Source organism: Fukomys damarensis, unplaced genomic scaffold, assembly GCF_012274545.1.
Source record: "Fukomys damarensis isolate Sample0158 unplaced genomic scaffold, DMR_v1.0_HiC HiC_scaffold_21, whole genome shotgun sequence".
NCBI lineage: Eukaryota > Metazoa > Chordata > Mammalia > Rodentia > Bathyergidae > Fukomys > Fukomys damarensis.
Genome location: NW_022900933.1, coordinates 37,392,174 through 37,418,123, shown reverse-complemented (window position 1 = coordinate 37,418,123; position 25,950 = coordinate 37,392,174). Strand labels below are relative to the sequence as shown.

At 48.4% G+C, this 25,950-nt stretch overlaps 1 protein-coding gene across 2 annotated transcripts in view; it reads left to right on the top strand.

The window, feature by feature from the left end:
• The first annotated feature begins 2,056 nt into the window (after positions 1-2,056).
• Positions 2,057-25,950, top strand: part of Setd3 (SET domain containing 3, actin histidine methyltransferase) — a 58,733-nt gene continuing 34,839 nt past the window's right edge. For both annotated transcript variants that reach the window (XM_019205255.2, XM_033766788.1), the window contains exons 1-5: positions 2,057-2,166; positions 3,715-3,807; positions 6,071-6,219; positions 7,966-8,038; positions 8,316-8,572. In XM_019205255.2, coding sequence (XP_019060800.1) covers positions 2,064-2,166; positions 3,715-3,807; positions 6,071-6,219; positions 7,966-8,038; positions 8,316-8,572 — 675 coding nt within the window. In that variant the 5' untranslated portion in view covers positions 2,057-2,063. The remainder of the gene's footprint in view (positions 2,167-3,714; positions 3,808-6,070; positions 6,220-7,965; positions 8,039-8,315; positions 8,573-25,950) is intronic.

Sequence of the window (25,950 nt, the reverse complement as noted above, 5' to 3'; positions counted from 1 at the left end):
TAGCCCTGGGTGAGCAGCAGGTCTCCAGGCTTGGCAGGCCCTTCCTGTTGGTGGATGGCCAGGGCTTCAGAGCTCCTCATCCGTAGGGCCCGTTCTGAGTGATCCTGAATCATGAGAGCCTCCCAGGACAGAAGGTTGTGTCAGCAGGGCTGGAGGAAGAGGCCTGGTGAGCTGTTGCCGACAGTGCTCTCTGCCTTTCTTCCTGCCGGGCCAGCAGATCTGCTATATTTGGAAATGATGAAGGTCCTTACACCAGGCTCCTCGGTGGCTTTGGCTGTTTTCAGACTGAGTTCTGTGTCCTCTACAGAGATGCCCCATAGCCCCAGGAGGCTGAAGTGTACAGGAGGTGGGGACTCTGTCCACCCTGTGCCATTCCTGGCCTCAGATAAGGAACATGGGGAGGGAGCTTTTTTCCCTTTAAGAAGATGACCCTTCACTGTAGGCAAAGCTGCTTGAACTTCCCGTCCCTCCATGTTCTCTGCCTTTGGTCACAAAACTACTAATTCCTTTTAATTCTGCAATAGTTTTAAGTATCTTTACTGGTACCCGTTTATTCCAGGATGACTCATACTGTGTGCTTCTCTCTTAGAAGTCTTACTAGACAGCATAAGCTCCACATTAACCCATTATAGATTAGATGCATGAGAGAAGGTACACATCTCAGTAAGGAGTGCCCGTCTCCATTATTTTACACTTGGCTTTATGCTTTGAATCGATCACAGTGGAATCAGAGAATATGCATTCTAAACCTTTTGTCCTGTTGTGCACCTCCCCACAGTAATAGTCACTTCTTTTTTTGGTGCTGGGGCTTGAACTCAGGGCCTTGCACATGCTAAGCACGCACTCTACCCCTGGACTACACCAGACACTGCCTGTCAGCTGTTTCTTTTTATAACAAACAAATGGGCCAGTGTATGCTTTTGGGTTCTGCCCTGAGGTCACGTGTGACTCCCTGGCCAGGAGCTCCAGTGCAGATGTCACTGGGGTGGCTTGTTCTTTGTGGCTCCACTGGCTCTTGGCTGGACTGTGTCCATCTTCGTGGGCTGCCCTCCTAACGCGCTGCAGTCCGTAGGGCCCCTGCCTCTCAGCTTCTCCAGAGGTGCCTCTCTTCACTGTGGCTTCTGCATGCTTCTCAGTTCTGTCCTGCCCTTGCACTGCTCAGCCCTTTCTGCATACCTCCAAGCTCCTTCCTTTGAGACTTACTGTTATAAAACATTTCCAGACAGACGTCACTGTGTAGAGGACTTTACCCAGAATGCCACTGGTTTGTCTCATTTGCCTGGAGATCTTGTGGTCATTTCTCAGTGTCCAATGATAACAATACTCCTGGGTGGCTGCAGTGCCAGATTAGAAGGTGCTGTGTGCCATGGCCTTCTGGTAAAGCCCTGGGCAAGACACTTGGGCTTTTCCGTGGGACAGAATGCAGGAATTAGATATCTTCTCAGGTTTCATTGAGCTCTGGAATGTCTTCAGCTTTTCTCCATTATTTTAGCACTTGACTTGGTACATTGATTTGATTACAGTGAAATCAGTGATTTTCTTAGAGTGAGAGAATAAGCATTCTACACCTTTTGTCCAGAAAGTCTAATCTTCTGCTTAGGATGCAGTTCCTGCTAGTGGGAAAAGATTCTTTTAAAGGAAAGCGGGCAGAGGCATCTGTATCTCAATGCCGTTGTGATCGATCATGTGTGTGCCCCACATGTACATCATGGTTGTGCCTGTAGTGTTGTGGAATAAACATTTAGTATATTTATTATGCACAATACAATCTATGTAGTTAAAACATTCCAGAATAAAATTTGCTATTCTATGGTCATTTGTAAATTTTAAAAATGAACTTTTCTTCTAGAGACTGCCATGCAGATTTTTTTCTTTTAAGTTTCCCATTTGAGAGCCTTCAAATACTAATAGCACACATTTCTTTTTCTGGAAGGAACCTTCAGGACATTGCCAGGTAAGATCTTAGTGTCTCATGATGAGAACGCCGCTGTGCCACATTTTATTACTTGGTTTTGTCCCGTGGTGGTGTAATTTGTCTCTTCTCTCTCCTCTGTAGTTAGAAAATGGGTAAGAAGAGTCGAGTAAAAACTCAGAAATCAGGCACGGGGGCCGCAGCCAGTGTGTCTCCGAAGGAAATCTTGAACCTGACCAGCGAGCTATTGCAGAGTAAGTGCTGCCTGCTGTCCCTACTGCATGTGCCTGGCGGTGTCAGGCTTCCCTGGACACAAACACATGTCAGACAAGCTTGTGTTCCACTCCGGGTGGTGAGCCGCGCCACTTGGGCACTTGCAGTCCTCTGGTGAAGATGGGGATGCCGCTACCTATTGGGACATGGGACTGTTGGGCATAGGGCTTCTGTAGCTCACAGCGGAACAGGGTCCTCTTGTAGGGCTGGGGCGAGAACAAGCTAGTTGCACACTTGGCACGGTGGGTTTAGATTCCTCTGAGGCTCTGTGCTCCTGTCAGTGAACACAGGCAGCTGACTAGGAGCGTGGCGGGAGCGTGATGAGGGAGCTGCTGAGCTCAGCATGGGAAGATGTAGCTGGTGTGGGCCCCACGAGCCTAGCAAGGCTGGCCTGCCGCTCAGGCAGCAGCTTGCTCCAGCAGAGCTGGCCCAGCCCTAGTGGTTATGTAATAGCAATCTGATTTGCAGGCTGAAGTCCGAGAGCTCTTGCTTGAAGGAAAGCAATATGTCAAGTGCCTAACCTTGCTTTAGTAAGTTAGTATAGTTTGGTAACTTTTTAAAATTAAGAATTTAAATTGGTACTGTTTAGCTGTGATCACTCCATTAACCTTTGTCCTGTGTTTGGCTTGTATGATAGCTTAACCTCCAAGAAAAGTCCAGCTTTTCCTCACTGTCAGAAAGCAGTCAGGGTCCGTTCCATGTGTGACCCCAGGAACCCCCGAGCTTGGCTGTGTTTATGCCCCTCACCTGCCGGCCAGGGCTGTGGTCAGGGCCTGTGGATGGAAGCGTGAAGTCAAACTGGTTAACCTGAAAGTTAGGGGTCAGCCCATAACCAGCTTGCATTAATTATTTGCCACATCTTCTGTTTCCTTGAGCAGAGGGAGGCATGAAGTTCGAGGAGCATGGGAGGGGCCTCCCTCTTTAATCTGGCGTGATGGAAGAAGGCAGGGGCTATGTCTAGGCCAGGGCTGGGGTCCACACTGCACAGCAGCCCTCCCCTGTCTGGCTCTGGATCTTAACTTCTTTTTTAGTGGCATCGATGCCATCTCTTTTGGAACTCCCCCAGAGTGCTTAATATAGAGCCGGACACATGGATGTGAAACGTTTGTTGACTAATTGCCCTTATGTCCAATTTAACTGGTTTCCTTAGAGAGTCATTGTTAGGGTGCCTACCTAAGAAGATGACTTCTTTTTACCACGTAGAAGAATTCTGGGGAAAGATTTCATTTTTTTAGCTCAGCTTTTTAGATTTTACCTGTTTACAGGTATACTAGGAGTTAGGCACTCACATGGCAGGAGAGCGGTGGGGTTACAGCTAAATGAGGGCACTTGTAGGTTTCAGAGGGTTTATGTGTTTTGAAAACTGTATTGCGTTATACTTGAATGTTGCGTATTTACTGTCTATAGCAGAGGTGAATCACCCTGGCCTTTAAATGCGAGCCAACAAACTGCAAACCCTCTTCCTTGTGCAGACAGGTGGGTTAAGATGAAGGAGAGGAGTGTTTCACGCCATGGCTCTTGCTTTACAGAATGCAGCAGTCCTGCACCCAGCCCAGGGAGAGAATGGGAAGAGTATGTGCAAATCCGGTCTCTGGTTGAGAAAATACGGAAAAAGCAAAAAGGTAAAATTGCTAGAATAATCAAATTGTAATAATGTCATGTGGAAGCTTAAGCTTGGCATGGGTCAGGGTTTTGAGAGTAGGAGGGGCCTCCGCTGGTCGGTGCTTGTCTATAGAAAGGCTCCTGGGCCAGGAGAGAGAGCAGGTCCTGGGAGGCTGCTGGACCATGCCCATTCCTGAGACCAAAGTGTAGAAATGTTGAGCTTTAAGGGGAAAATGTTTGTGGGGGCGTGCACTAAACTTTATTTATATTTTATGAACTATTTATTTAAATCTTGTTTTCATGCTGTGTTTCTTTAGCATTTTAGGACATTGCATAATATACTACCTGTGGCCCTCACACAAGTATATGCTACTTGGCTGTGTCTTATCATGTATTTATGATTAGTGCCAACACATCTTGATTAGCTAGGAGATGGAATTGTATTTCTTCAGGGTGTATTTTGTAGCCATTGGACTGATTCTCAGCCATGCCAGCAGCAGTGCTAAGTGTCAGTTTGAAAAGGCTCATTCTGTATGTCCGTTGTTTGTGTTCTGTAAAGTGTAAAAAGTGAGGATTGGTATGCAGAACCACATGGTAGAAGGAAAGAACACAGTCAGGAGCACGCACTGAAAAGGGTGAGAAAACCCTTCTTAGACTCCCTTTTTTCTTGTCACAGAAGGGAGTCGGAAGAGGGCTGTTTGTGTTTGTTTCCTCACTGACAGGTCAGTTGCTGTCTGTGCATGCCTGTAACTTCCTAGTCTTCAGCTGGGAAGGTCTCAGACTCCCAGGTGGTGAACAGGCAGGCCCCTTTATAATGTGTTTGCTTATACTAGGATCAGGCGGAGCCAACCTTTTTGCTTGCCTGGGCCCCATTGGGAGAGGCAGAATCATCACAGGCCACATATAAAAGATGCAATATAGTTAACATATATAAGTAGATTTTAATTGTTATTGTAACTTTTTTTTTTTAAGGGCAAGCAGCCCTTTGGACCACAGCTTGGACATGTGTGTAATAGACTGTAGAGAGTGGTAATGCTCTCTTACTAGATAGGCAGCCAAAAAATGTTTGTCTATCCCAAGTTTCTCCTCTGAGCAGATAAGGTTTTCTTAGGCTGACACCAAAGTTAGAGAATTCATTAATTCCCCTGGGTAAGAGCGAATCCTGACTATGCATGTGCCCAGCTCAAGTCCTGTATCTTCCTCAGCAATGTCTCTGCATGCATGGCACGGCACAGCACTATGCTGGGCATTTTCTTCATGTTTATGAAGTGCCTGTTCCTCACCTTAGTCATCAGAGCACAGTGGGTTTTCCTATGCGTGGCTGTTCACCTTTTTGAATATTTCAAACAGGCTGAAAAGTCTAGGAGATATGATATATACCTGGGAATCTAGTACCCAGGTTAAACACAGGCCAGAGCTGTGTTGGTTCAGGATTTTCTCCCTTCTTTCCTACTTAATCTCCTTCTCTTCCCTCCCTCAGTCCTTTGTTTGGCTTTAGTGTTCATTTCTAAGAAATGAGAAAGCACAGATGTGGCTGTAGCCCACGGTTCCATGTCTTTGCATTCCCCCCTCCTCAGGGAGTGTTCCTCTTCCCTGGGAATGCTTTTCTCCTCCATGCATAACCTCAAATGTGCAAAGACAGACATAGCCATGTAAGCTCCTTTAAAACATTTATGTAGTGTCATATTTACTTGATTTTTTAAGAAAACACGGTTTCTGAACTAGAGTAGTGTTTCACTCACACTGATAGCTATAGCTCTGACTCGTTCCAACTGCCCTACAGTGTCCTGTCTAGAGCTCTGCAGTTTTATGCTCTCTGCACCAGGGCTGGAGAGCTTTTTCATCCTTTTCCAGGTCTCCAGTGCATATGTGTGAGCGATGGCTTTTTGTTTCAATAGGAATTTGTTCAGGCCAATGTGAGTATGAGACATGCGTATTAGACTTTGAGGGGAAAGCTGCTCTGGGAGGCAGCAGTGGCAGTAACGGAAGCTTTTCTCTCCTTGCCATCATATTCTGTAATGGTACTCATGTTTAGTATATTACCCAGTAAGTACCAAGATGTGCTTCTCTGTAACTGACCAGGACTTCAGGGCTTTCCTACCCCTTTCCTGGAGTTTATGGAGGTATGTACTGTGACCATCTGGTGATTAAATTTGCTTATTTCAAGATTGGAGTGCTAAGACTAGTTCCAGTGTGTGAGTGCTCTGATTTTATTTTCTGAGAGCTCTGTGAATGACATGTGTCCTAAAAGTAGCTCTTGTTTTCCAAACATGGATAATATAGGTCTGTCTGTTACTTTTGATGGAAAAAGAGAAGATTACTTTCCTGATCTAATGAAATGGGCCTCTGAAAATGGGGCCTCTGTCGAGGGTTTTGAAATGGTTAACTTCAAAGAAGAGGGCTTTGGTTTGAGAGCAACTCGAGACATCAAGGTGAGTTTGTAAACGGTTGGTCTGAGGGTCTGCGTGTGCCTGAACTATGTGTGGTGTTTAGGGCTGCACGTGGGGCAGATGGCTGGGCCCAGTGTTGAGCCTCGCGGGGACATAGGCAGGGTGCCCGGTCCTCGTCCTCCCGGGAGCTGCATGTTAACCTGGCCTGGGACCAGCTGTCTGGCTTCGCCCAGCTCTGGGAGACCACGGAACAGTGCAGAGGGGTCCAGGAAAGCGCACATGTGCTAGGGGCGGGGCATGTTGTGAGCGCTGCTGCAGCGCCCGAACAGGCGGCTGCCCAGGAGGTGCTGTGTCCGTGCAGAGTGACAGACCTGCCCGGCCTCCTGCCACCTCCTCTACAGAGGAAAGCTCAAGCTAGCCGAGTTGGGGAGAAGGCAGTGGGCGGGGAGTCTGCTGGTGGGAGCTGGTTGCTATACGCCCTCCACCCTGCGCCCAGCTATGTGGAGGAAGTCCCCATCTGGTCTAGGATGCAGTGGGTGACCACCTGTGGACTCGTTTCCCTCGGTTGGTTCACGCCTGGGGTGGAGGGAGTGGGTATTGTTTGGGCCCCCTCACCTGCAGCATTTTTGGGGAAGGTGCAGTCAGCCTTTTGTTGATAGGCTGCTAAATCCTGCACTGCTTGATAAATAGCTACTGTGTTAATGATACTTCATTTGTTACCATACCCTGTTTCCAGAAAGCCCAAGGTGACTTCCTTCAGGGTGTTTCTAATCTATAGTAAGCGACACTACACATAGAAATGATCGAATTGGCAGACTTTGGTCAAGGCAAGGCGTCACGTGTTCCTCTTCTGTCAGGCCGAAGCCGCCTTAGTGTGGTTGCTGCCTGGGATACCTTAGCCATGGTCACACTCACCTGAGTGCTGTTCCCTGGGTGTGGGGGCTGACACTACATTTATTCCTTACTGTTGTGGAGGCTGGGAAGTGTAAGTGAGGTGCCGCTGGGCTGGTTCCCTTGCAGACCTCGGTTTGCACACAGCTGACCTCCTGCTACCTGCCCACTTGGCCCAGAGCTGTGCGCACAGGTGGGAGCATCCGGAAACACAGACAGTGCATGAAAAGAAGCATCTCACGTTGCCAGAAAAATAAGGTGGTACTTTCGTGGAAGATTTAGTGAGCCAGAGCGTGCCTTACAGGCTCAGCCCTCTGAAGTAGGTAGGGACAGGAGGGACCATCGCTCTGGCTTCAGAATCTCAGCAGTGGGAGCAGTTCACATTGACAGGCTTGGGTTTGTTTGAGGGGTAGGAATTGTTTTGCTCTGTTTTTAGGACTTAAAATATAAATATAACAAAGAATAAAATGAACAGCCATTGTGCTGTACTCCCAAATGTTATTGCTTCTCATTGAAGTTGAAAGTTCTTTTTTTATTATTTACTTTCTTAAGTTCTCCAGTACATACAATTTCCAGTTTTTCTACTGCAAATAGAATTTTTTTTTTTTTTTTGGTACCAGGGATCAAACTCAGGACCTTGGCCCTTGGGAAGCGGGCGGTGGAACCACTGAGCTAAATCCCCAGATGCAAATAGGATTTTAAACTACACTTCTGTTAGTACACCGTTAATATAAATACTTACATTTAAAAATATATCTGATATTTAGAAAATATTTGCTGATGATAGAACCTTGGGTTGTATTTCGTCTGAATGAATTTTTGATTATAGGATGGGATTGAAAATTGTACCATGTTTTGATGATTCTCCTTTTTTCTTTTTTTTTTTTTTTCCTTTAGGCTGAAGAATTGTTTTTATGGGTTCCACGAAAATTACTAATGACTGTTGAATCTGCTAAAAATTCAGTATTGGGTGAGAATAATTTCTGTTTAAGGCAAAGTATAAATGATAGAAATATATAAAATTCCACTTTGGTACTAAGTGCTGTATTTAGTTTGCTTTCTTAACTGATGAAATAGTCCCTCGAGTACACATTAAATGTTTTTCATTTTATGTCTAAATAAAGATGCAAGTGACTTTAACTGTTATAGGACCTTTTAGTTTTTCCTACAATTTTAATATATATTTTGATTGACTGCTTTTAGAGAAGTCTGTGGAACTTATACCGTTAACTTCTGGGTTAATTCAGGGCCCTTATATTCTCAAGACCGAATTCTTCAAGCCATGGGAAATATCGCACTGGCCTTCCATCTGCTGTGTGAGCGAGCCAGCCCCAACTCTTTCTGGCTGCCCTACATTCAGACACTCCCCAGCGAGTATGACACTCCTCTCTACTTCGAAGAGGAGGAAGTTCGGTGTCTTCAGTCTACACAAGCCATCCACGATGTCTTCAGCCAGTATAAAAACACAGCTCGACAGTATGCCTATTTCTATAAAGTTATCCAGGTGAGTGGGGTGGGGAGGAAGGGCAGAGATTGCATGTGTGCTCCACTTGACACCTTGTGAGGGGTTCTTCAACACTTCGCTTTTTAAATTAAAAGGTACTCGAGTAAAGCCACTGTTCCCATTTTTATAGACATCACTGCAGTACAGTTTTGAGTATATCTGGCTTCATCAGTGTCCAGTGTGAAGACAAGCAGCAGATGTCCCTGAGCTACTAAAGTCACTAAGTGTTTTGAATAGAAAAGGTTATAATGAATTTTTTAAAGCTGTAAAGTATATCTAATGCAAGAAAGTGCTCTGTGTGTAAGATTTCCCAGAAATTTAAAATCCATTTTTGCATTTCTCCTGTTAGTGTTAAAATATTGATAATTTAGTAAATTGTAAAAATTTGCTGTTCAGAGTGTATTATGTATTTTAATTAATTCTAAGTGAAAGTGTCATTGGAAAATCTCCAGAAGGTTGTGACCATTTGAATTACATATGATGACACCTGCCTGTATCTGGTGCTTCAGCTACCCTTATCTTGCATTCCTAGTTGCACAGCAGTTAGAAGGTTCGGGGCCAGCACTGACCCTGAAGAGCTGGGGTGGTGTGTCTCCACCTCCTGGTGCTCGGGAGTCAGCCCTGGCTGCTGTGCCCAGTCCGCACTGAGAGGGATGGATGGGCACTGCTTGCCCCCTTTTGCTTTTCTCGGACAGCTTGATGACTTGAACCAGGCCGATTTGGTTATCCCTTAAACAATCTGTGTATTGCAAGAAGAACAGTCCCTTTCCATTGCTCCTGTGATACCGTTTCCCATTCATTATTTCAACTTTGCAGCATGCTTACTGCACATGAATATTCCGCTCAGGTATGCCCAGATTATTACACTCCTAACCAAGTGCTTCACGTATCGGTCAAAACCGATGACTCTTGTTCTCAAGAAGAAATCACTGTGCTTTTCTAAACCTTCAACATTAGGAAGTCATTAAGCGCGATCAGAGAGCATGTACATAGCTCTGGGTTTAGGTTTGCTTAATCTGAAAGCTGTTAATAGAGCTGAGTCAGAGCTGCCGCGTGTTGTGAGCACTGTAGTCCTGCAGTCTAAGGTCTTGTGTGCCTCTTAGTGAAAGGGTTGTGCTGCATCTTAGTTCTCAGTTGTGCATCTTTAATGGCTAAAAGTAAAGCTGGTGTAGCTTTTTTGGTCTACTTTTTTGTCATTTCCTGTTTCTGGGCTGTGATGATTAGTTGGTAATTGTTGGTGGCCTCCCCTGAGAGGAGTGGGTTCTGTTGTTATCCCGGGAGTTCTAGCTCAAAAAGTGGTTAGTTCGTTGCAGTCCCTGGTTTATTTTTTTTATTTCAGTGCTAACCAAATAGTACAGCTTTGCCTCAGAATTTGATGAGATTTTTACATTCCTGTATTGTGAATCCCTAAAGTATTCTCTTCATATAGGTGGAACAATGGGTTTTTGTAATTGAGTTTAAGAGCCAGGTCTCTGTACTCGCTGAAACAAACCCCTCTCTTAGCTGGTGCCACATTCCACATTCTGTGTGGTCAGTGGTACCACTGTGAGTATCTCTGGCCTTCGGAAACATTCGGAGAGTAAATTCCTACTTCGAGAGTTTTCCAGATGTGATAGCATTTTCACATGACTCAGTTTATGTAATGGAAACATTATATCTTTAAAAAATGGATAACCACATTCTTTTAATATATATGGTTTTTTAGTGTATATTAATTTTACAGAATTGTCATTTCATTGTGGTATTTTCATACTTGCATATAACATGTTTTGACTATATCCATGACCCCATTTTCCTCCCTTATAGCCTCTGCCCAAATCTCCCTCACACTTTTTCTTGTCTAATAGTCTACCTTTTTTGAGTAGCCACATTCTTAAAGTCTAAGTGGATCCATCTTTTTAAAGCAGTTTTACCTTTTATAGAAAAATCGAAAGATTTAATCAGTGAATGGAACAAGGTAAGTACAAATGTGGAATTACCAGCTTGGCTTTTTGTATAATTAAGCCAATGTGAGGGTCTGAAAATGTTATGATTTAGAAATCAGACTGGAGAGCTGGGGATTTAGCTCAGTAGTTCCGCCACCTGCCTTGTAAACACAAGGACCCGCGTTTGATCCCTAGTACCAAAAAAAAAAAAAAAAAAAAAAAATCAGACTGGATATTTTTCTGTCACAAATACCAAACTGAGAAGAGAGTAAAGTGGGACTGTGATCATCTGAGAAACCCCTTTTTGGCTCTTGGTCAGGGAGTTTAGAGGACTGGGACAGTGTTTGCGGGCGTTTTGATTGTTAGGCTGGGGGGAGACGTTCCTGTCCTCTGTCCAGGAATGCTGCTCAGCTTCCTGTGATGTCCGTGGCAGCCACACCGCCAAGCTTTCAACCTGGCATGTTTATGTACAGAACAGCGTGCTCACACCTACAGGATTTCGGGACTCACCATCACTCTCTCCTAAGATTGGAACCCAAGCCCTGAGGCATTGGTTGTGACTTGCTTTTCCTGTTTCATGAGAGTCTTGCCGTCCCCTAGCTGCACGTGTGGCTAAGAGAATGTAGCTTAGAGAGGACTTTTTTGCCTACTGTTTTAAAGACCTACAATTATAAGACTGGTTTCGAAGGTGTTTGACTCAGTAAGGACGTAAATAAACACTGAGGAGCAAACACTGATGAAATGTAAGCCTGGGGCACAGGTTTCTCTTGGGTCTCCACGGAGCCCTGCAGCTGTGGAGCGAGCCCCTGGCGCTGGATGGGAAATGAAAAGTCTGTGGCAGTGTGGTCGCTTCTCGGATTAGCTGGGCTCCTCACTGGCACGCTCGCTGCACTGTGCAACCCCGTCTGAGCATGGTGCGGGAAGAGTGGCAGCCAGTCTGTCCTGGGTAGTGGCCGGGGTGGCCAGTTGCAAAGGGCCTTGCAGTAAGACAAGCGGGGTTGAAATCCTGACTCATCTAGGAGTCCAATATGATTTGGAATTACTGCTTCACTTCTCTGAGTTTATTTCTAATCTGTAAGGTAAAGATACTAAATTCTAGTTTTCAGTGTGTGTAAAAGGCGCTGTCAGCCCCAGTTGGCTTGTTCCGCAGTGTGCACCCACGGAGTCAGGCCCTGGGAACCCTGAGCACACAGTGACACAGTGTGGTAGCACAGGTTCAAGCTTTTCTGCCGGCTTAGCACTGCAGCATGTTGGGCCGTGCCATCCTCCTCCCCTTATTAGACGGTGGGGCAAGGCAGTGCAGCCTCCGGGGTCTGCGGGCTGTCCGCACCATGGCTGCCCACAGGACTCATCACAGACACGCTGTGTGGGTGTGCAGTTTGTGTTTGCCTGTTTTGTTCCTGTTTTTAATGTTCCCTTGCTGCACCCCAGGGCCTTACGTCAGTGTCCCCTAACCTGTCTGGAAAGCTCCCAGTATCGGGACAGTGAGCTGCCCTCCACAGGACGAGGGGCTATGCCCAGTAACATTGCAAAGCTCAGGATAACGCCCAGGTCTCAAGTGTGGTTGGCTTTGGGATTTGTGCTTTTAAAGCTTGATGTGGATATTAAGGTTTGCTGTGGTTTTACAATCCTGTTGAACAACGTGCTGCCACATGGGTCTGGCGCTGCTCCTGACACTCTGTGGTCTTTCTGTGCTGCTTTTTTAGAAGCAAATGTGACTGTCACAGACCTGTAGAAGTAGGAGGCAGGAGGGGCCCTTCCAGCTCCAAGTCCCCTGAGGAGCTGTGGAACAAAGTGTCCTGGCAGTGGTTCGGACCGAGTGCTGTTGGCGCAGGAGCTCCAGGCAGCCTAGGCTGAGGGTCCTGCCTGTCAGCCTGCATGGAGGCTGTGATGAGGGTTCGTGACAGAGAGAAACAACCTGTCTTTTCAAAAACCATCGAGTCTCGTTTTTCTAGTTTTGGAATGGTCATTACTTTTGAAAGCTCTCAGCAGTAAATCAGTAGTGCAGACGCTAGCACCGTTCTGCTGGTACCTCTTGGGGTCTTTACCTTCAGTCACAAAGCAGATCTTCCCTGTGCTTTTCCAGAATTGGGAGATGGGCTTCTGCCTCTTAGGGATCACTCCATCGGTGTGTCGGTACTCGGGGAGAACGTTAGTATGTCCGTTCATGTTTCACATCTGTCCTGAGTGAGGCATTGTGGGTCTTAACCTTTTCCAGGGCCATGAAGACCCTGTCCCCACAGACATACACATATGTGCTATTTGCCAAACAGCTGCAGTTGCGGGGGATGGGGCAAGTTCCAGAGCCCCATTTGCCACTTTCAAGTATTACTTTCTATTGAGAATCTCGTTTTCCCTGGGTCTCATCTGAAGCGAAACCCATTCCTCCTCTTGTCCGACTGCTGGTGTGATGTCCTCTAGCCAGTCCCTGGCCTGCAGTGCTGCAGGCTGACAGCATGTGCCTGTGGCAGTGTCAGCCTTCAGGTGGCTCTTTGCACGAGTAAATAGCCCTTCAGCCGTACAGCATGCTTCCGGCTTTAGGGTTTCATTCCAAAGGCACTATTACTAACTTCTCTAGTAATTGCAAATTCCTTTAGGTAGATTTCTCTGTATTTCTCGCTTTCTCTTTGTTGTCTGAAAACTTGAAGAAGAATTTCCTGTGCTCATCCCAGTGTGTCTACTGGTCAGAAGCCTTAAAGGGTGGGCACTTGTGTCAGTTCGGGTTACGTTCTGTCTTGAGTTTGCTTAAAACGTTTTTGCCGGCCTCTGCTCAGCCTCACCTGACTAGTAGCCCTTGGGCTGTATGGTTCTCTTCTCCACCATCAGCACACACAGTGAGTTGCTTAAAACCCCCCACCACAGTCTCAGACTGGGATTCTGAGCGCTGCCTGGTGCTAACGTGCAGCACCTGCTGGCGGAAAACTGTATTGCAGCTTGGTGGGTGAGGCGTGTGAACACAGGAAGATTTAGAAATCGAGGCTAATCCAAGTGCTGCAAGGATTTGTGTGGATTGAGAGCCCTACACGGAGGTAAAACTCCTCGTGAAACAGGAGCCAGGGAAGGAGAGGACTAGCGGAGGAAGGCAGAACCTGGTATGTAAAACTAACACAAAGCCCTGAGCCCTCGAGGGTGTCCCTAATAGGTAGGAGCACAGCCAGGGTTAGCTGCACGCCAGGACTTCTGCATGCAGACAAGATCGATTTTGAGGTGGAAATTAGAGGGAAAGTAGGGTTTGTCTTGAGCCCAACTTTGAAATAGTACAACTGTGTGAAACTGAAGCAGATCCTGTCAGATTGCCATTGATTAAAGTTTTTTCACCCCAGCTGTGGTCTCCATCTAGTTGTTTCCCCAAAGCTACACACACTCATAGGTGGGACTTTGGGAGGCGATTGGACGGTGGTGGCGGGGTGCTCAGACTGCTCATGAGTTTATAGCTGTGTGTGATGTGGGGCGGTGAAGCCTGGTGGGAGGAGGTGGTCACTGGGGGTTGGCCTGGAAGGGTCTGTCTCCCTCCCTTCTCTCTTGTCTCTCTTCTTCTTGCCACCAAACTGTGAGCTGCTTCTTCCCTGCGAGGCCCCTCTGCCATGTCTCCTGCCTTGGAGCCACCTGATTGGACTGCAGTCCCTACAGACTGTGAGCCATGATAAACCTCTCCTCCTTAGGTGGTATTGTTAGTGTCTGGTATTGTGTCTCAGTGATTAGCTAAGTCAGCCACTATCAATGAAAAATTAATAGATCCCAAGAAGGAACTGTTCACTTATTTGATAGCCAGCTGCATCTGACAGGTCCGGAGCTGTAACATACAGTGCTGCTTGTTCTAAGATTAGGGACATCACATTTTTTCTTTGTTGTGGAGATGGAATATGATGGCTTTTTCAAGTAAATGCAAGTATCCAGAATTTAACAGGAGAGTCATATCTATAAAAGTAATCACTACTACTTTAATTCACACCTTGGTTTGTCCCACTTTGCTTGGGTTTCCTCCTTTGCACTGATTGCTCAGTTGAGGTGCAGGGGAAGTATGTCGTGGACAGACTCCTTTGTGCATTAACTGCTGTGAATTTCACCTCAAGGCAAGTATCTATTCAGCAAGCTTCTACTTTTCCTGTCTGGTGTTTTGGGGTGGAGTGTGGTGACCTTAAATTGGCTGTCTTCCTTGAACAGGCAGCTTCTCCTCTCCAGCAGAGCTGTAGTGGCAGAAGAGGCAAACAGCAATGTTCACAACCTCCGTTGGCTGCTGCCAGCAGTTGCTTCTCCCATTTACCACCACTGTACTTGTGACAACAGCCACACAAGAATAGTACAAGATGTGAATTTCCAGAGATGTATTTAGCCTGTGTTTTCATAAAGCTCTCATCTCTATATAGAAATCCGATAGTACATAAGGCCTTCAGGAACATGCACCAAATGAGATTAAAAACCTCTAGGTACCAGCTCATAGTAACTCCCCCTTATCCTCAGAAGATACTTTCCAAAACCAGATGCCTGCAGCTGTCTTCTTCGTACTTTGTGTCCCAGTCATGCAAACCTATGATTAAGTTTACTTTATCAGTCAGGCACAATAAGAGATTAATAACAAAATAGATCAGTTTTAGAACTGCCAGCATCCTTCCCTTTTGCTTTGGCATGATCGTTAAGTAAGAATGCAAGTTGCTTGAACACAGCGCAGAAATACTGTGACAGTTAATCTGGTAACCTGGACACCTGAGTTACTGATGAGAGGGTAGCATATATAGCTTGGGTACATTGAGTCAAGGCATGATTTGCACCCCTGGCAGGGTGAGCAGGATGGTATGAGATTTCATCACACTACTCGGAACAGCATGTGTTTTAAAATGTAACAATCATGTCTGGAATTTCCTGACTGCAGATAATTGAAACAGTAAAAAACACAACCTTAGCTAAGAGAGGCTACTGTACTCTAAAAATTGCAATGCCCTGAAACTTGTGGAGGAGTATGCTTGCTGTCTAAAGATCCACATTTGTTTAGGTGTCCTGAAGCAAGTGCTGTGAGAGAAAATCTGCACGTGCCTTTCTGTGGCTTTGTCCCCTGATGGCAGTGGAAAGGAGCCCCCACTTTATGCACAGGTTGTACTGCAGACTGTCACTGCAAGTCAGTGCCAGGCCTTTCATACTCAGTTTCTCCTGCTCTGTTGGTCCCTTCCCCTCTGCCTGGAGGCCTGTGAGAGTCTTTTGCCCTAAACAAACCAGCCAGCTCTCTCTGACCTTGACTCTTATGTAGTTGCCAATCTGTTATTCCGTTTTTTAACCCAAGAGTGGTGACAGTGGACGTCTTTATCTATTTCCTGAGTTCCCTGAGGGGAAATATTCAGTTTTTCCCCATTTAATAGGATGTTGGTCACAAATGGCTTTTATCCTATTGAGACAAGGTCCTTCTATAACTGTTTTCTTCAGAGTTTTGCTTTTTTCTTCTGGTACCTGGGATTGAACTCAGGAGTTTGCACTTGCTTGCAAGGCAAGCGCAGTGCCATTGAGCTAAATCCCCGACATTTTTTTTTTATCATGAGTGGGTATTGGATGGATTTTTTTTTTTTTTTTTTTGTACTGGGGATCAAACTCAGGACCTTATGCTTATGCTTGCCAGGCAAGCGCAGCACCACTGAGCTACATCCTAGGTTTTGATTTTGTCGAAAGCTTTTTCTACATCTGTTGAAATGATCATGTGGTTTTTGTCCTTGCATCTGTTTATGTGATGAATTACATTTATTGGCTTGCATGTGTTGAACCATCCCTGCACCCCTGGATGATAGAGTGATGCTTTGAGACTCTGCACATATCCTGTTTCTTATCATACTTTCACTCACTAAGTATTGCATCCACTGTGATTCTTGTCTGCTGTAGATGTTATTGTGGTTTGTTCAAGTGGTAATATTATGTTTTTCTTTGTACATGTATTAATTGGAATTTTACTTTAAGGAAGTGCTGTCCCTAGTTCTTCTTTATTCAGCTATTCATAACAAAATGGACTCATGGATATTTATTTTTTTTGATGGGGTTGTTTAATATACTATTATTTGAAACAAATTGTTCAAATGGCTCTTTATATGAAGATATGTTAGTACCACGTATCTTGGTTTAGAACCACTTTGAGAGTCTTTTCCAGTATTTATCCAAATGCATGGAGGCATACTAAATAAAAATCTTTTGGATTAATCGAGTGACAGCACAACCAGTCACTTCTGAAGCCCACCTCGTCCCAGAGTGGGCAGGAATTGTGAGCGCCGCTTCCCTGGTGTTGCTCTAGTGGCCTCCTTCCCACTTGTGTTCCGGAGGTGAAGGTGTTCCCATGTGACACTGTGCCCTTGGCCCGTCACAGTGCACAGGTGGAGGTGAGGGAGAGAGGCCCAAGCAGGGCTGGTGGTGCTGAGAGGAGAGTGTGGCTGGCGGCCTGGAGGGGCCTTGGTTCTGTGGTGATGGGAGCCACTGGCATTACAGGGTGCGGGAGGAGGTGCAAGTGGGCAGTCTCTGAGGCAGGGCTGCCGGTCCTGTACCCATACCAGGGAGCCTGCAGCTGCAGATGGTAGACACTGCATGGACGGGGCCATGGATCACGCGTGGGCTTCCGCAGCCCTGAGGGGAGGACGGCGGCAGGAGCGCCTCTGCCTGGCTGTCTCTGGAAACCTTTCCTGTGCCCAGGTGAGGGAGTGCTGAGTCCCTTGTGTGCCCTGAGGTGCGGAGCTGTGGAACAGCCCTCTGTGTGCTCCCTCCATGCCTGCATCCTGGAGAGGGGCGAAGGGGCTCCCTGAGCTGCGGTCTGTGGTTTTCTTTCTGGACAAAGAAGGACTGTAGTCCTGAGCAGTTGTGTTCCAAATACCCTCTCCTGCTGGGCGTGGTGGCGCACGCCTGTGTCCCTGCACTCTGCAAGGCCTGGCCAAGAGGATTGCTAGTTTGAGCCCAGTGTAGCCAACTTGGCAATTTAGTCAGATCTTGTCTCCAAGAGAAGCAAAAAAAATGGGCCACGGATGTGGCTCAGTCTCAAGTACCAAGAAGAAGGAAAGAAAAGGAACAGTCCCTCTCTGGGGCCATTGTATCTGCAGGAAGCTGGGCAGGCCCTGCTGGCTGGGAAGCCTTTCCTTCAGCTCCCCAAGGAAATGTCCAACGCTGCAGCCCACTCTGCGGGAGATGAAGACGCACTGTTGGCGGGTGTGATGGGCCTTTGCCTCTCTGGGCAGAAGCTGGTCGTGTACTGTTCTCTTTTTCATATTGTTGTCCTGACTGAGTCACCTTTTAATGGTACAAAGGCCACAAATGAGCCAGAGTGCAGGAGGCTAGTGTAGGCTTGTGCGTTCCCTGGGGCCTTTGCTGTCTTGGTTGGGGCCCTGGCTTTTGTGCTGCTGGTACTGACCTTGGTCACTGTTAATTTGTGTTAAATGTGTAAAAGTGTCTTCTTTGTGTCCAGTGTTAAGATTCCCAATTTAATAAAGCATTTATTCTGAACATGCATCCAGAGGCCGGGGACTTAACTCAGTGGTTCCACTGCCTGTCTCAAAAGCACAAGGTCCCGAGTTTGATCCCCAGTACAAAACAAAACAAAGCAAAAAGAGTTCAATACTGAACATGCATCTAATTTTTATCATTTGCCTAAATAAAAGCTGTAGGTATGTCACTTAAAAATCTAATTTGTGAGGGCCAGGAATTTAGCTCAGCGGTTCGGTGACCTTCACAAGTGCAAGGACCCAAGTTCGATCCCTGGTACCAAAAAAAAAAAAAAAAATCTGAATTGTGTTTTTGACCATGCACCATGTTTCATATTGTTGCAGCAATTCAAATAAGAGTCTCTGCCTTCTGGGAACGCAGGTTTCTTTGTTTTGCTGTTTTCCAACTTTAGTTTTTGGTGTCCTGTGGAGCCCTTGAGAAGTATAGCACTGTTCTCTGTATTAGAAATTCTGCCAGGAAAGCCCAAGCCCGGCATCCTGCTCGGGTGGCTGAGGGGGCCCTGCTGAGTGAGGTGGGAGGGGTGGCTGCTTCTGAAGACATTTCTCAGGTTCAGATTGCAGCATCTGCAGCCCGACTCCACACACTCCTGCCCCTCCCAGCCCTTGTCCCAGCTGCCGTGCTAAGCCACAGCCTTCTTCTCCTCCTCAGCCCCTGACTGACTTGTGGTTCTTGGCTCCTGTGGAAAAGCTTCTGACTTTGCTAACCAGCTTGGGAACAGACACAGTGCCTGCATGGTGTACCCCGCCTCCTCTCGTGCGTGTTATGCAGATGCTTGCATGTCAGAAGCCACCTGTATGGTGTGGAAGTGGACTTCACGGGACAGACATGTCCCAGCCCTGGTGGTGGGACTCAGGGCTGGCAGCCTATCCGAGGAGGGAGGAGATGAAGGTTTATGGCAATGTCTGCCATGTGCCATGTGCTGTAAGGCCTTTCTTAGCTTTTATTGTCATGGTCGGGAGAAGTCAGATGCTTCTGCCTGCGTGGAAGACTCCATAGCAGAATCGACCAGTTAGGTCAGAAGACACCTTCAGTACCAGGCCTGGGCTGCTGGTGGTTTAATTTGTGCGCTGGAAGTTCACATGGAGATCAGAAAGTCAGGGTCCCTCTGAAGACTGCTACCGAGCACCCCTGCATGCCAGTGGTGGGCCAGGGGCCTGGCAGATGCGCCTGGATTTCACGGTTGCCTGTGGTGCACATCATCCCACTCTGGCGGGGAGGATATGGCCTGGATGCCCCCACGCCGGTCTGATTCTCTTCTGTTGTCAGCTCTCTGTCCACTCTACATCTGGCCCTGCTTGCCCGTGTCTTTAGGGATCAGGTCTGATCCCTAGAACTTTGTGAACCCCCAGAAATGTCAAACCAGAAGACTTCTCTAGAAATTGGCTTTTTGTTTTTCAGCCTTGTTCCCAACCTCGCTTTGCATTGGTGAGTAAATTCCCTGTCCTCTCAGACAGGATTTTGTTTTTAATTAGTGTGATAGAAGAGGGGTCTTCTTATACTTGTGAGCTGACTGTATTCACCCACACTGCTTGGCGCTGTTGTCCCCACATTCCGTCTGCTCCCTGTAGAGAGATATGTGGGTAAACAAGGAATATTTGTATATCGGATCTGAACTCAGGGCCTTCACACTGAGCTGTATTCTCAGTACCCCACCCCCTTTTTTTAAAACAGGTTTTCCTGAGTCACAAAGTTGCCCAAGCTGGGTTCAAACGTTCAGTCTCCTTGCCTCACCTTCCCGCAGTACTGGGATTCCAGGCATGGCCACCATGTCCAGCTCAAATACCCAGTGGCAAAGTCTTTGGACTCCGCCCCCACTCTCTTCTGCACTCAGTTTGCACTGGAGTTTCCCTAGGATGCAGAGTCCTGTGGAAGAAAGTTCAGGGTCCTGAGCTTGTCACCTGTGTGCCATGTCTGGTCAGGGCGGTGGAGGTCTGAGTTCTCTCGTTGGTGGGAAGGGGCTCTGAATGTCCTGGGAAGGCGGAGGGTCCTGCTGTGGGCTCTTGGCAGTGTCGGCCCTGCCTTCTTCCAGGACACTGGAGCCTGGTCAGCTGACTCTGGGGCCTGCTCCAGGTCATACCTTACAAGGCAGCCCTTCCGTGGGAGAGGACAGTGACTAGAAAGCTGCTCCACACAGAGAGGCGATGCAGGCCTCCCAATGACTTCCATCTGCCTCATAGTTTGTAGAATAAGAGTCGGTTTCATCTGCTACACTGGAGTCCTTGTCCCACCCAGCCACATGGATGTGGGATCCACCACTCACCAGATTAACCGGGAGAAGTCCTGTCTTCAGAAGCTTGCTTTGTGGGCTTGTATAGTTCAGAAAAAGCGATGAATGAGGGTAAGATAAGAAAAACAGAAAGACTTTAGAAAAGGAAGAGTGCTTCCACCTGGGTGGAAGCTGGGTGCTAGGGCTTGAGCCAGGGCCTCACTTGTGCTAAGTGAGCACTTGCTCTGCTGCCAAGCTATACCCTAGCTCAGCTCCGAAGTTTGAGGACGATATTTTTGCTCTTGTTTTTGGGTAGGAGAAGTGGCATTTGGAGGGGATAGTTGTCACAGCGCACACAGTAGCCTACACTTGTCTGCTTGGGCCTTGTGATTGTAAAGTGTGTTCTCCTCCCACTTCCCTGTGGCTCTGTCCTGTGGGTTCGCCACTCATCCTTGATAGGAGGTAAGATAACGAAGCTCAGAGGGCCTGGCTTGGTCGAAGCCAGTGGAGTCTTGTGCGATAGACATCTGTCAGAGGCGGAACCTATCCTTGGGGCTGGCAGGGTGGCTTGGGCAGAGCCCTTGCCTGGAGCCCTGGGTTCCATTCCTAGCACTGGGGTACAGCACTTTGCTTATCATGAGGAGCTTTTGGGTTCAGGGTGCTGTTCCAGCCTCCTGGAAGTGTCTCCCGAGGCTCTTCTTTCCTAGCTGCTGTCCTGACTGCACAGTCAGTTCCCTCATCTGGCTGCATTTCGCCTCAAGTGTCTGCCCACTGAGGGCAGGGACTGTGTTTCATTCTCACTTGGAACACGCCTCGCTGAGATGTGCTCAGTGATTACTTGCAGAAGGAGTCAAGCAGTCAGTCAGTAGCTGCAGATGCTCAGCATTTAATGAAACCATGGGCAGACACTTGATTTCAGCTTTTACTTCCTGGTGACCTGAGACCCTCCTACGCCACTAGGTGGTGTAGCAGGAAGGAGCCAGGCATGGTGAGGTGGGTCTGAACCCTCCTTCAGTCAGAGCCGGGAGCACACTGATGCTCTCTGTGCTCCTCAGCTGAATTCTCTTCTTTTAATGGGGATGTTTGCCCGTTTCTCATGTTCAGTTTTCTAAGTTCCCATGATTTATAGAAATCTCCAGCAGTGATTCCATGATGATGTTGGACAAGGTTTTTTGATGTTTAAAGTCATTTGTTTATGAAAGATTTGGACTGTTTAAAATGCCTGGACTTTCTGTCATTTCTATCAGTTTGGATTCACTTTTCTTCTCTCCACGACTGCCACCCCATCCAGGCCACTGTCCTCTCTCGCCACTCTTGAGCCCTCCACTCTGACAAAGCGTGTTGTGCCGCTGCCTCCCCTTCCCCACAGGAGAGACTCCAAAGGCAGGGCCACCAGTCCCATCGGGGCTGCGTCCACCTGTCACAGCATCTCCTCCCTGGCCCCGTCAGCTGCTGGGACCTGCCACGCCCACTCCGTCTCAGTTGTCTTTACTCCCTTAAGTTTTCCCTATGAACAGGGACTCCTCCAGCTTCTGGTTTCCCCTTAGAGTCTCTTCCTGGACACATCTTTTCCTGACCCTGGCTGCGGCCCCACCCTCTGGGTTAGCGTGCTTCTGTCCTTTCCAGATGGGGCTGTCTGCTCTGGTACACATTGTTGTGGGAAGGCCTCCCTGCCCGGACAGCAGCAGTGTGTGAATCAGCCCCTCTCGAATGCCGTTGTCCTCCACAGACAATCATCCACACCGGGACAAAGGCTGAGTCCATGGGGCCTCGGGAACCCTTGAGCCAAGGGCTGGTAGGGCCCAGTGGAGCACACTGTCCCTCTGCTTGCAGGCTGTGACTCCCCAATGTGGGTGCTTCTTTTCTGTCTCCCAGAGACAAAATTCCCAGTGAGGGAAGAGTTGATCAGATCCTCAGCTTTCAACAGATTTAATTTAGCAGATCTCCTAGTAACTGGCTAGGCTCTCTTGGGCTGTGGTGTTTTTCTCTTCGTTAAAAAAAAAAAAAAATGCTTCCTCTATTCTCCAGAAGAAGGGATGATGGGGAACCCGACCCTGACAACTCCTGCTTTTCGTTTACCCTTTCCCAGGGTTCCCTGCTAGGCCCTTGGCCTCGGATTCGAGGATTCTCTGCAGATTTGCCCTGTGCTCTTCTCTTTGCCTCTTGTCTGGTTCCCCCTCGACTTCTCTGCAGCCAGTGTCTTGTGGATTTTCTCCCCTGGGTGGGCCGCCCCGTGACTGCCCCGACTCTCTCCTGTGATTTCCTCCTGCCTGGCACCGGGTGCCTTCCCTCTTTTGCTGCGGCTGAGAGCCCCTGCTATGTCTGGGGGGATGTTGCTTTAGGCCCCATGTCTTTAACCTTTGAGCTGGGCCACACGTGGTGATGTAGGTGATTCTTTCCTTTCACAATCTGGCCAAGTGAGTCATGGAAAACAGCTTGGATATTGTGTTTATTTACGTTCAGTCTCATCAGGAAAACTAATATTAATTTCTTATTCTTCTAAAAGAAGTCAAATAACTACATGTTAAAATGTTTCTGGGTAACAGTGGAGTTTTACTGACTGTTTCTCCTCCAGTTCAGCAGAAGTCACAAGGAGCTGTGGAAGCTACCCAAGGGCCTTGCCTTTTAGAAGCTCCCTGTGGAGGTGGGAGGACATGTGCAAGTGCTAAGTAGTAAACTGAGGCCTGGCATACCTGATGGTTCTGAGTGGGTCTAGAAAGGCGACTTTGGCTCTGGCCAGAGGTGAGGAGGGCGCCTGTGGAGGAGCAGAGGACAAGCAGCCTGACCCGCCAGTCCCACCCTCTCTGGGAGATGGATTGGGGTTTGCTGCAGCAGTCCTGTTGATGTACTGCCTGCTCAGACCCTGCTGCGCTGAGCCTCAGTCTCACCTCTGCAGCCCACCTGGCCTCGCTCAGACTCAGACACAGTATCCGATGGTGCTGATGTGCTGACGTGCTTCCGCTTAAGTGCAGGGCACACTGTCGGGTCTTCAGGAGCACCTGCCTGCTGTGCGGATGTGAAAGGCTGGAGCGCAGGGGAGCTGAGTTAGTGAAGAGGGAGGTGGGGCGCTGGGTCCTGCGGGGACAGGGAGCCATGGATGCCCTGTGGCCACATGGCTTAAATCCGGGCGGTGGGTGGGTTGGGGACAAGCAGGCCAGGTGGTCTGGGGAATCTGAGAGTGAGGAGTGGAGAGAGGATGGGGAGGTTCTGCTTGTTTTTGTGGCACTGGGTATTGAACCCGAGTCCTTTTCCCCAAGCTGCGTCCCCAGGTTTCATGTTTCTGAATGGAACTGGTTTTGAGTTTTCTTCTTACTCATAAAATGACTTTGCTAACCTTTCTCTGTGCCAAACCTTTATGGTCTGGAAAATAAATCTTTGATACTGAATTCCACCTTATTCTAACTTTTCTAAATCCAGGGTGCACTACCATGTGTGATCCACAGGGCTGTGCCTCTGGGTCTCAGTCCAGACAGGTTCAGAATGCCTTTAAACAGCCAACGTTTGTGTGCAGAAGTCAAGGCCGGAGCACATTTTCATTGTTGCCTCCAGAACTCGTGGAAGGGAGGTGTTAGTGGGAGCACCCACCCAGCCTTCACCATGGCGACACAGGCAGGGCTGTCAGAGCGAGCAGATTTCAGTTTCAGTCTGTCAGTGATTTCAAGAGCAACGCTAATGAGTTTTAAAATCTTTGTGTCAGTCTTATGTTTTTTCCTTAAATGCTATGAAGTCATTTAAAATTAATAAGCCAGTTGTTACTTGATAGTGTTTACATCAGATATGCTGCTGTTAGCTGCGGGGCCAGGGAGGGTGAGGCGTGGCTTCTGGGACTTGAAGGGTGCTGCTTCCCATGGAGGTCAAGTTGCCTGACCTGGGGACCTCATGGGGACAGTTGCCACATCTCAGGTGACCACTCGACCCATCACGTGTAGGTGATGTGGTGACAAAGTATTTCCGCTAGCACAGATATGCATCAGGTTTCCTGAAGTCTTGGACCAGGCCACGTTGAACACGCAGTGTTCCCGAAGTAATAGAGATCACTGGGGAGTCAGTCACTGTACCTCTCTCTCTCTCTCTCTCTCTCTCTCTGTCTCTATATGTGTCTCTGCTCTTCCTCTTTGAAATGGACACACACATGCACACGTGCACGCACACGCACCCCCTGCCACACAGTCGTCCCCCTGTGCCGCATGCCTTTCTCTTGTGGTTGCTACCACCCAGCACCACTGTCGTCACCACGGTGGTGAGCAGCGCTGCACTGTGCTCCTGATCTGCAAGGAGCTTTCTGGCTGACAGGAAGCCAAGTTAAGGCAGCGATAGGTTGGTAGAAGTGGGGAGCCGGGCCTGGGTGAAGAGAACCGCAGGAAAGCAGGGCCTTTCAAAAGAAGTCACGGAGGTGGGAGCCTGAGGCAAGTCTTGAGGCTTCCAGGTGGGGTAAGGGACACAAGCCCGCTGGTTGGAGCATAATGACTGGGACGCAGAGTAGGGTGGGGGTGTGGGGGGTCTGCATGGGGTACAGTTCCCTCAGGCTCAGACAGGTCTGTGGCGTCTGCTTATATCTTCCTGCTGGACAGGCTGGGCACTTGAGGCTGATTTCCTGTTCAGGTCTTAAGCTTTCCACCTGGTTAAATGCATCTCCAAAGCTGAACTACTTTTGCTGCCCACCGTGTCCTGCTGGCTTTGTCTGGAACCCAGGGAGTTGAAAGTTGCTGCCCTGGAGGAGCCTCGTGTCTGTCTCAGCACAAGCTGAGGATGTGGCAGCAGTGGAGGGCTGTGCCCAGGCATCCTGCCCAGTAGGGTTAGCCTGGGTTGTTCGGGACTGAACCTGTACTGACAGTAGGCAGGACTCAGTGGCCTTTGCTGAAGAAGTAGGGACAAGAGTGGCTAGTGCTTGTTGGCATACCGCTGGACGTAGTGCCTGGCTCATGGGCAGGCAGACTCACGGAGAGGCCCCTCCATGGACAGGACAGTGGGCCGCAGCAAGTCTGCATGGAGAAAAAGTCAGAGTACTGCTCTTTGACTGTGGGGAGAAAGCGTTAGTGGCTGGCTGGAGCTGCAGTGAGGCCTGCAGTGGCCCTCCACGAGCTCTGTCCCTGGCCAGGTCCTGCCTGACCGTTCTGTTGGGAATGGAGGTAGAGTGGGAGGTGTGCTGGCCACCTAGATGGTGGACAACCGAGGAGCAGAGTCCAGAGGCGGACGAAGCCTGTCCGGTTCATACAGCCAAGCCCGACGGCCGATTGTGGGTGGCAGTAGGTGTGGGAAGGCAGAGGTCTCTACATGAGAGCCCTGCGCCCTGTCTTTGTCAGCAGTGCGTGGTCTCTTGGTGTCAATTCCGCACTTGAAAGAATAGAAGCCCGCCCATCCCTTGTGGAGTACGAGGTCAGGGAAGAAGTGGGAGGAAGGAAACCTTTTGCAAATGCATCTTTTCAAAAGAAACTACCTGGCACTGCCCCTTGGGGTACCAGGGAGGAGGTTCTGGCGTGGGTGTGAAGTGTAGTGGGCAGTTTATTGGCTCACTGAGATGAAATGCCCAACACAGCTACCCGTGGAGAAGTTTCCTTCGCCTCAGTGTTAAGAGGTTTCAGTCCGTGGGTGCTGGCTCTGTGGCGGGAACATGATGGTGGCAGAAGGCCGGAAGGGCAAAGCCGCTTGCTTTGTGTGGCTGGGAAGCAGAGCGCGAGGGAAAAAGCAGCGAGAGGCCATAATAGTGCGGGATCGCACCCACGGCCCACTCACACCTGATGTACCCATCTCCTAAGCCTGGCGTGGTACTAGGAGTGACCGTGACCCTC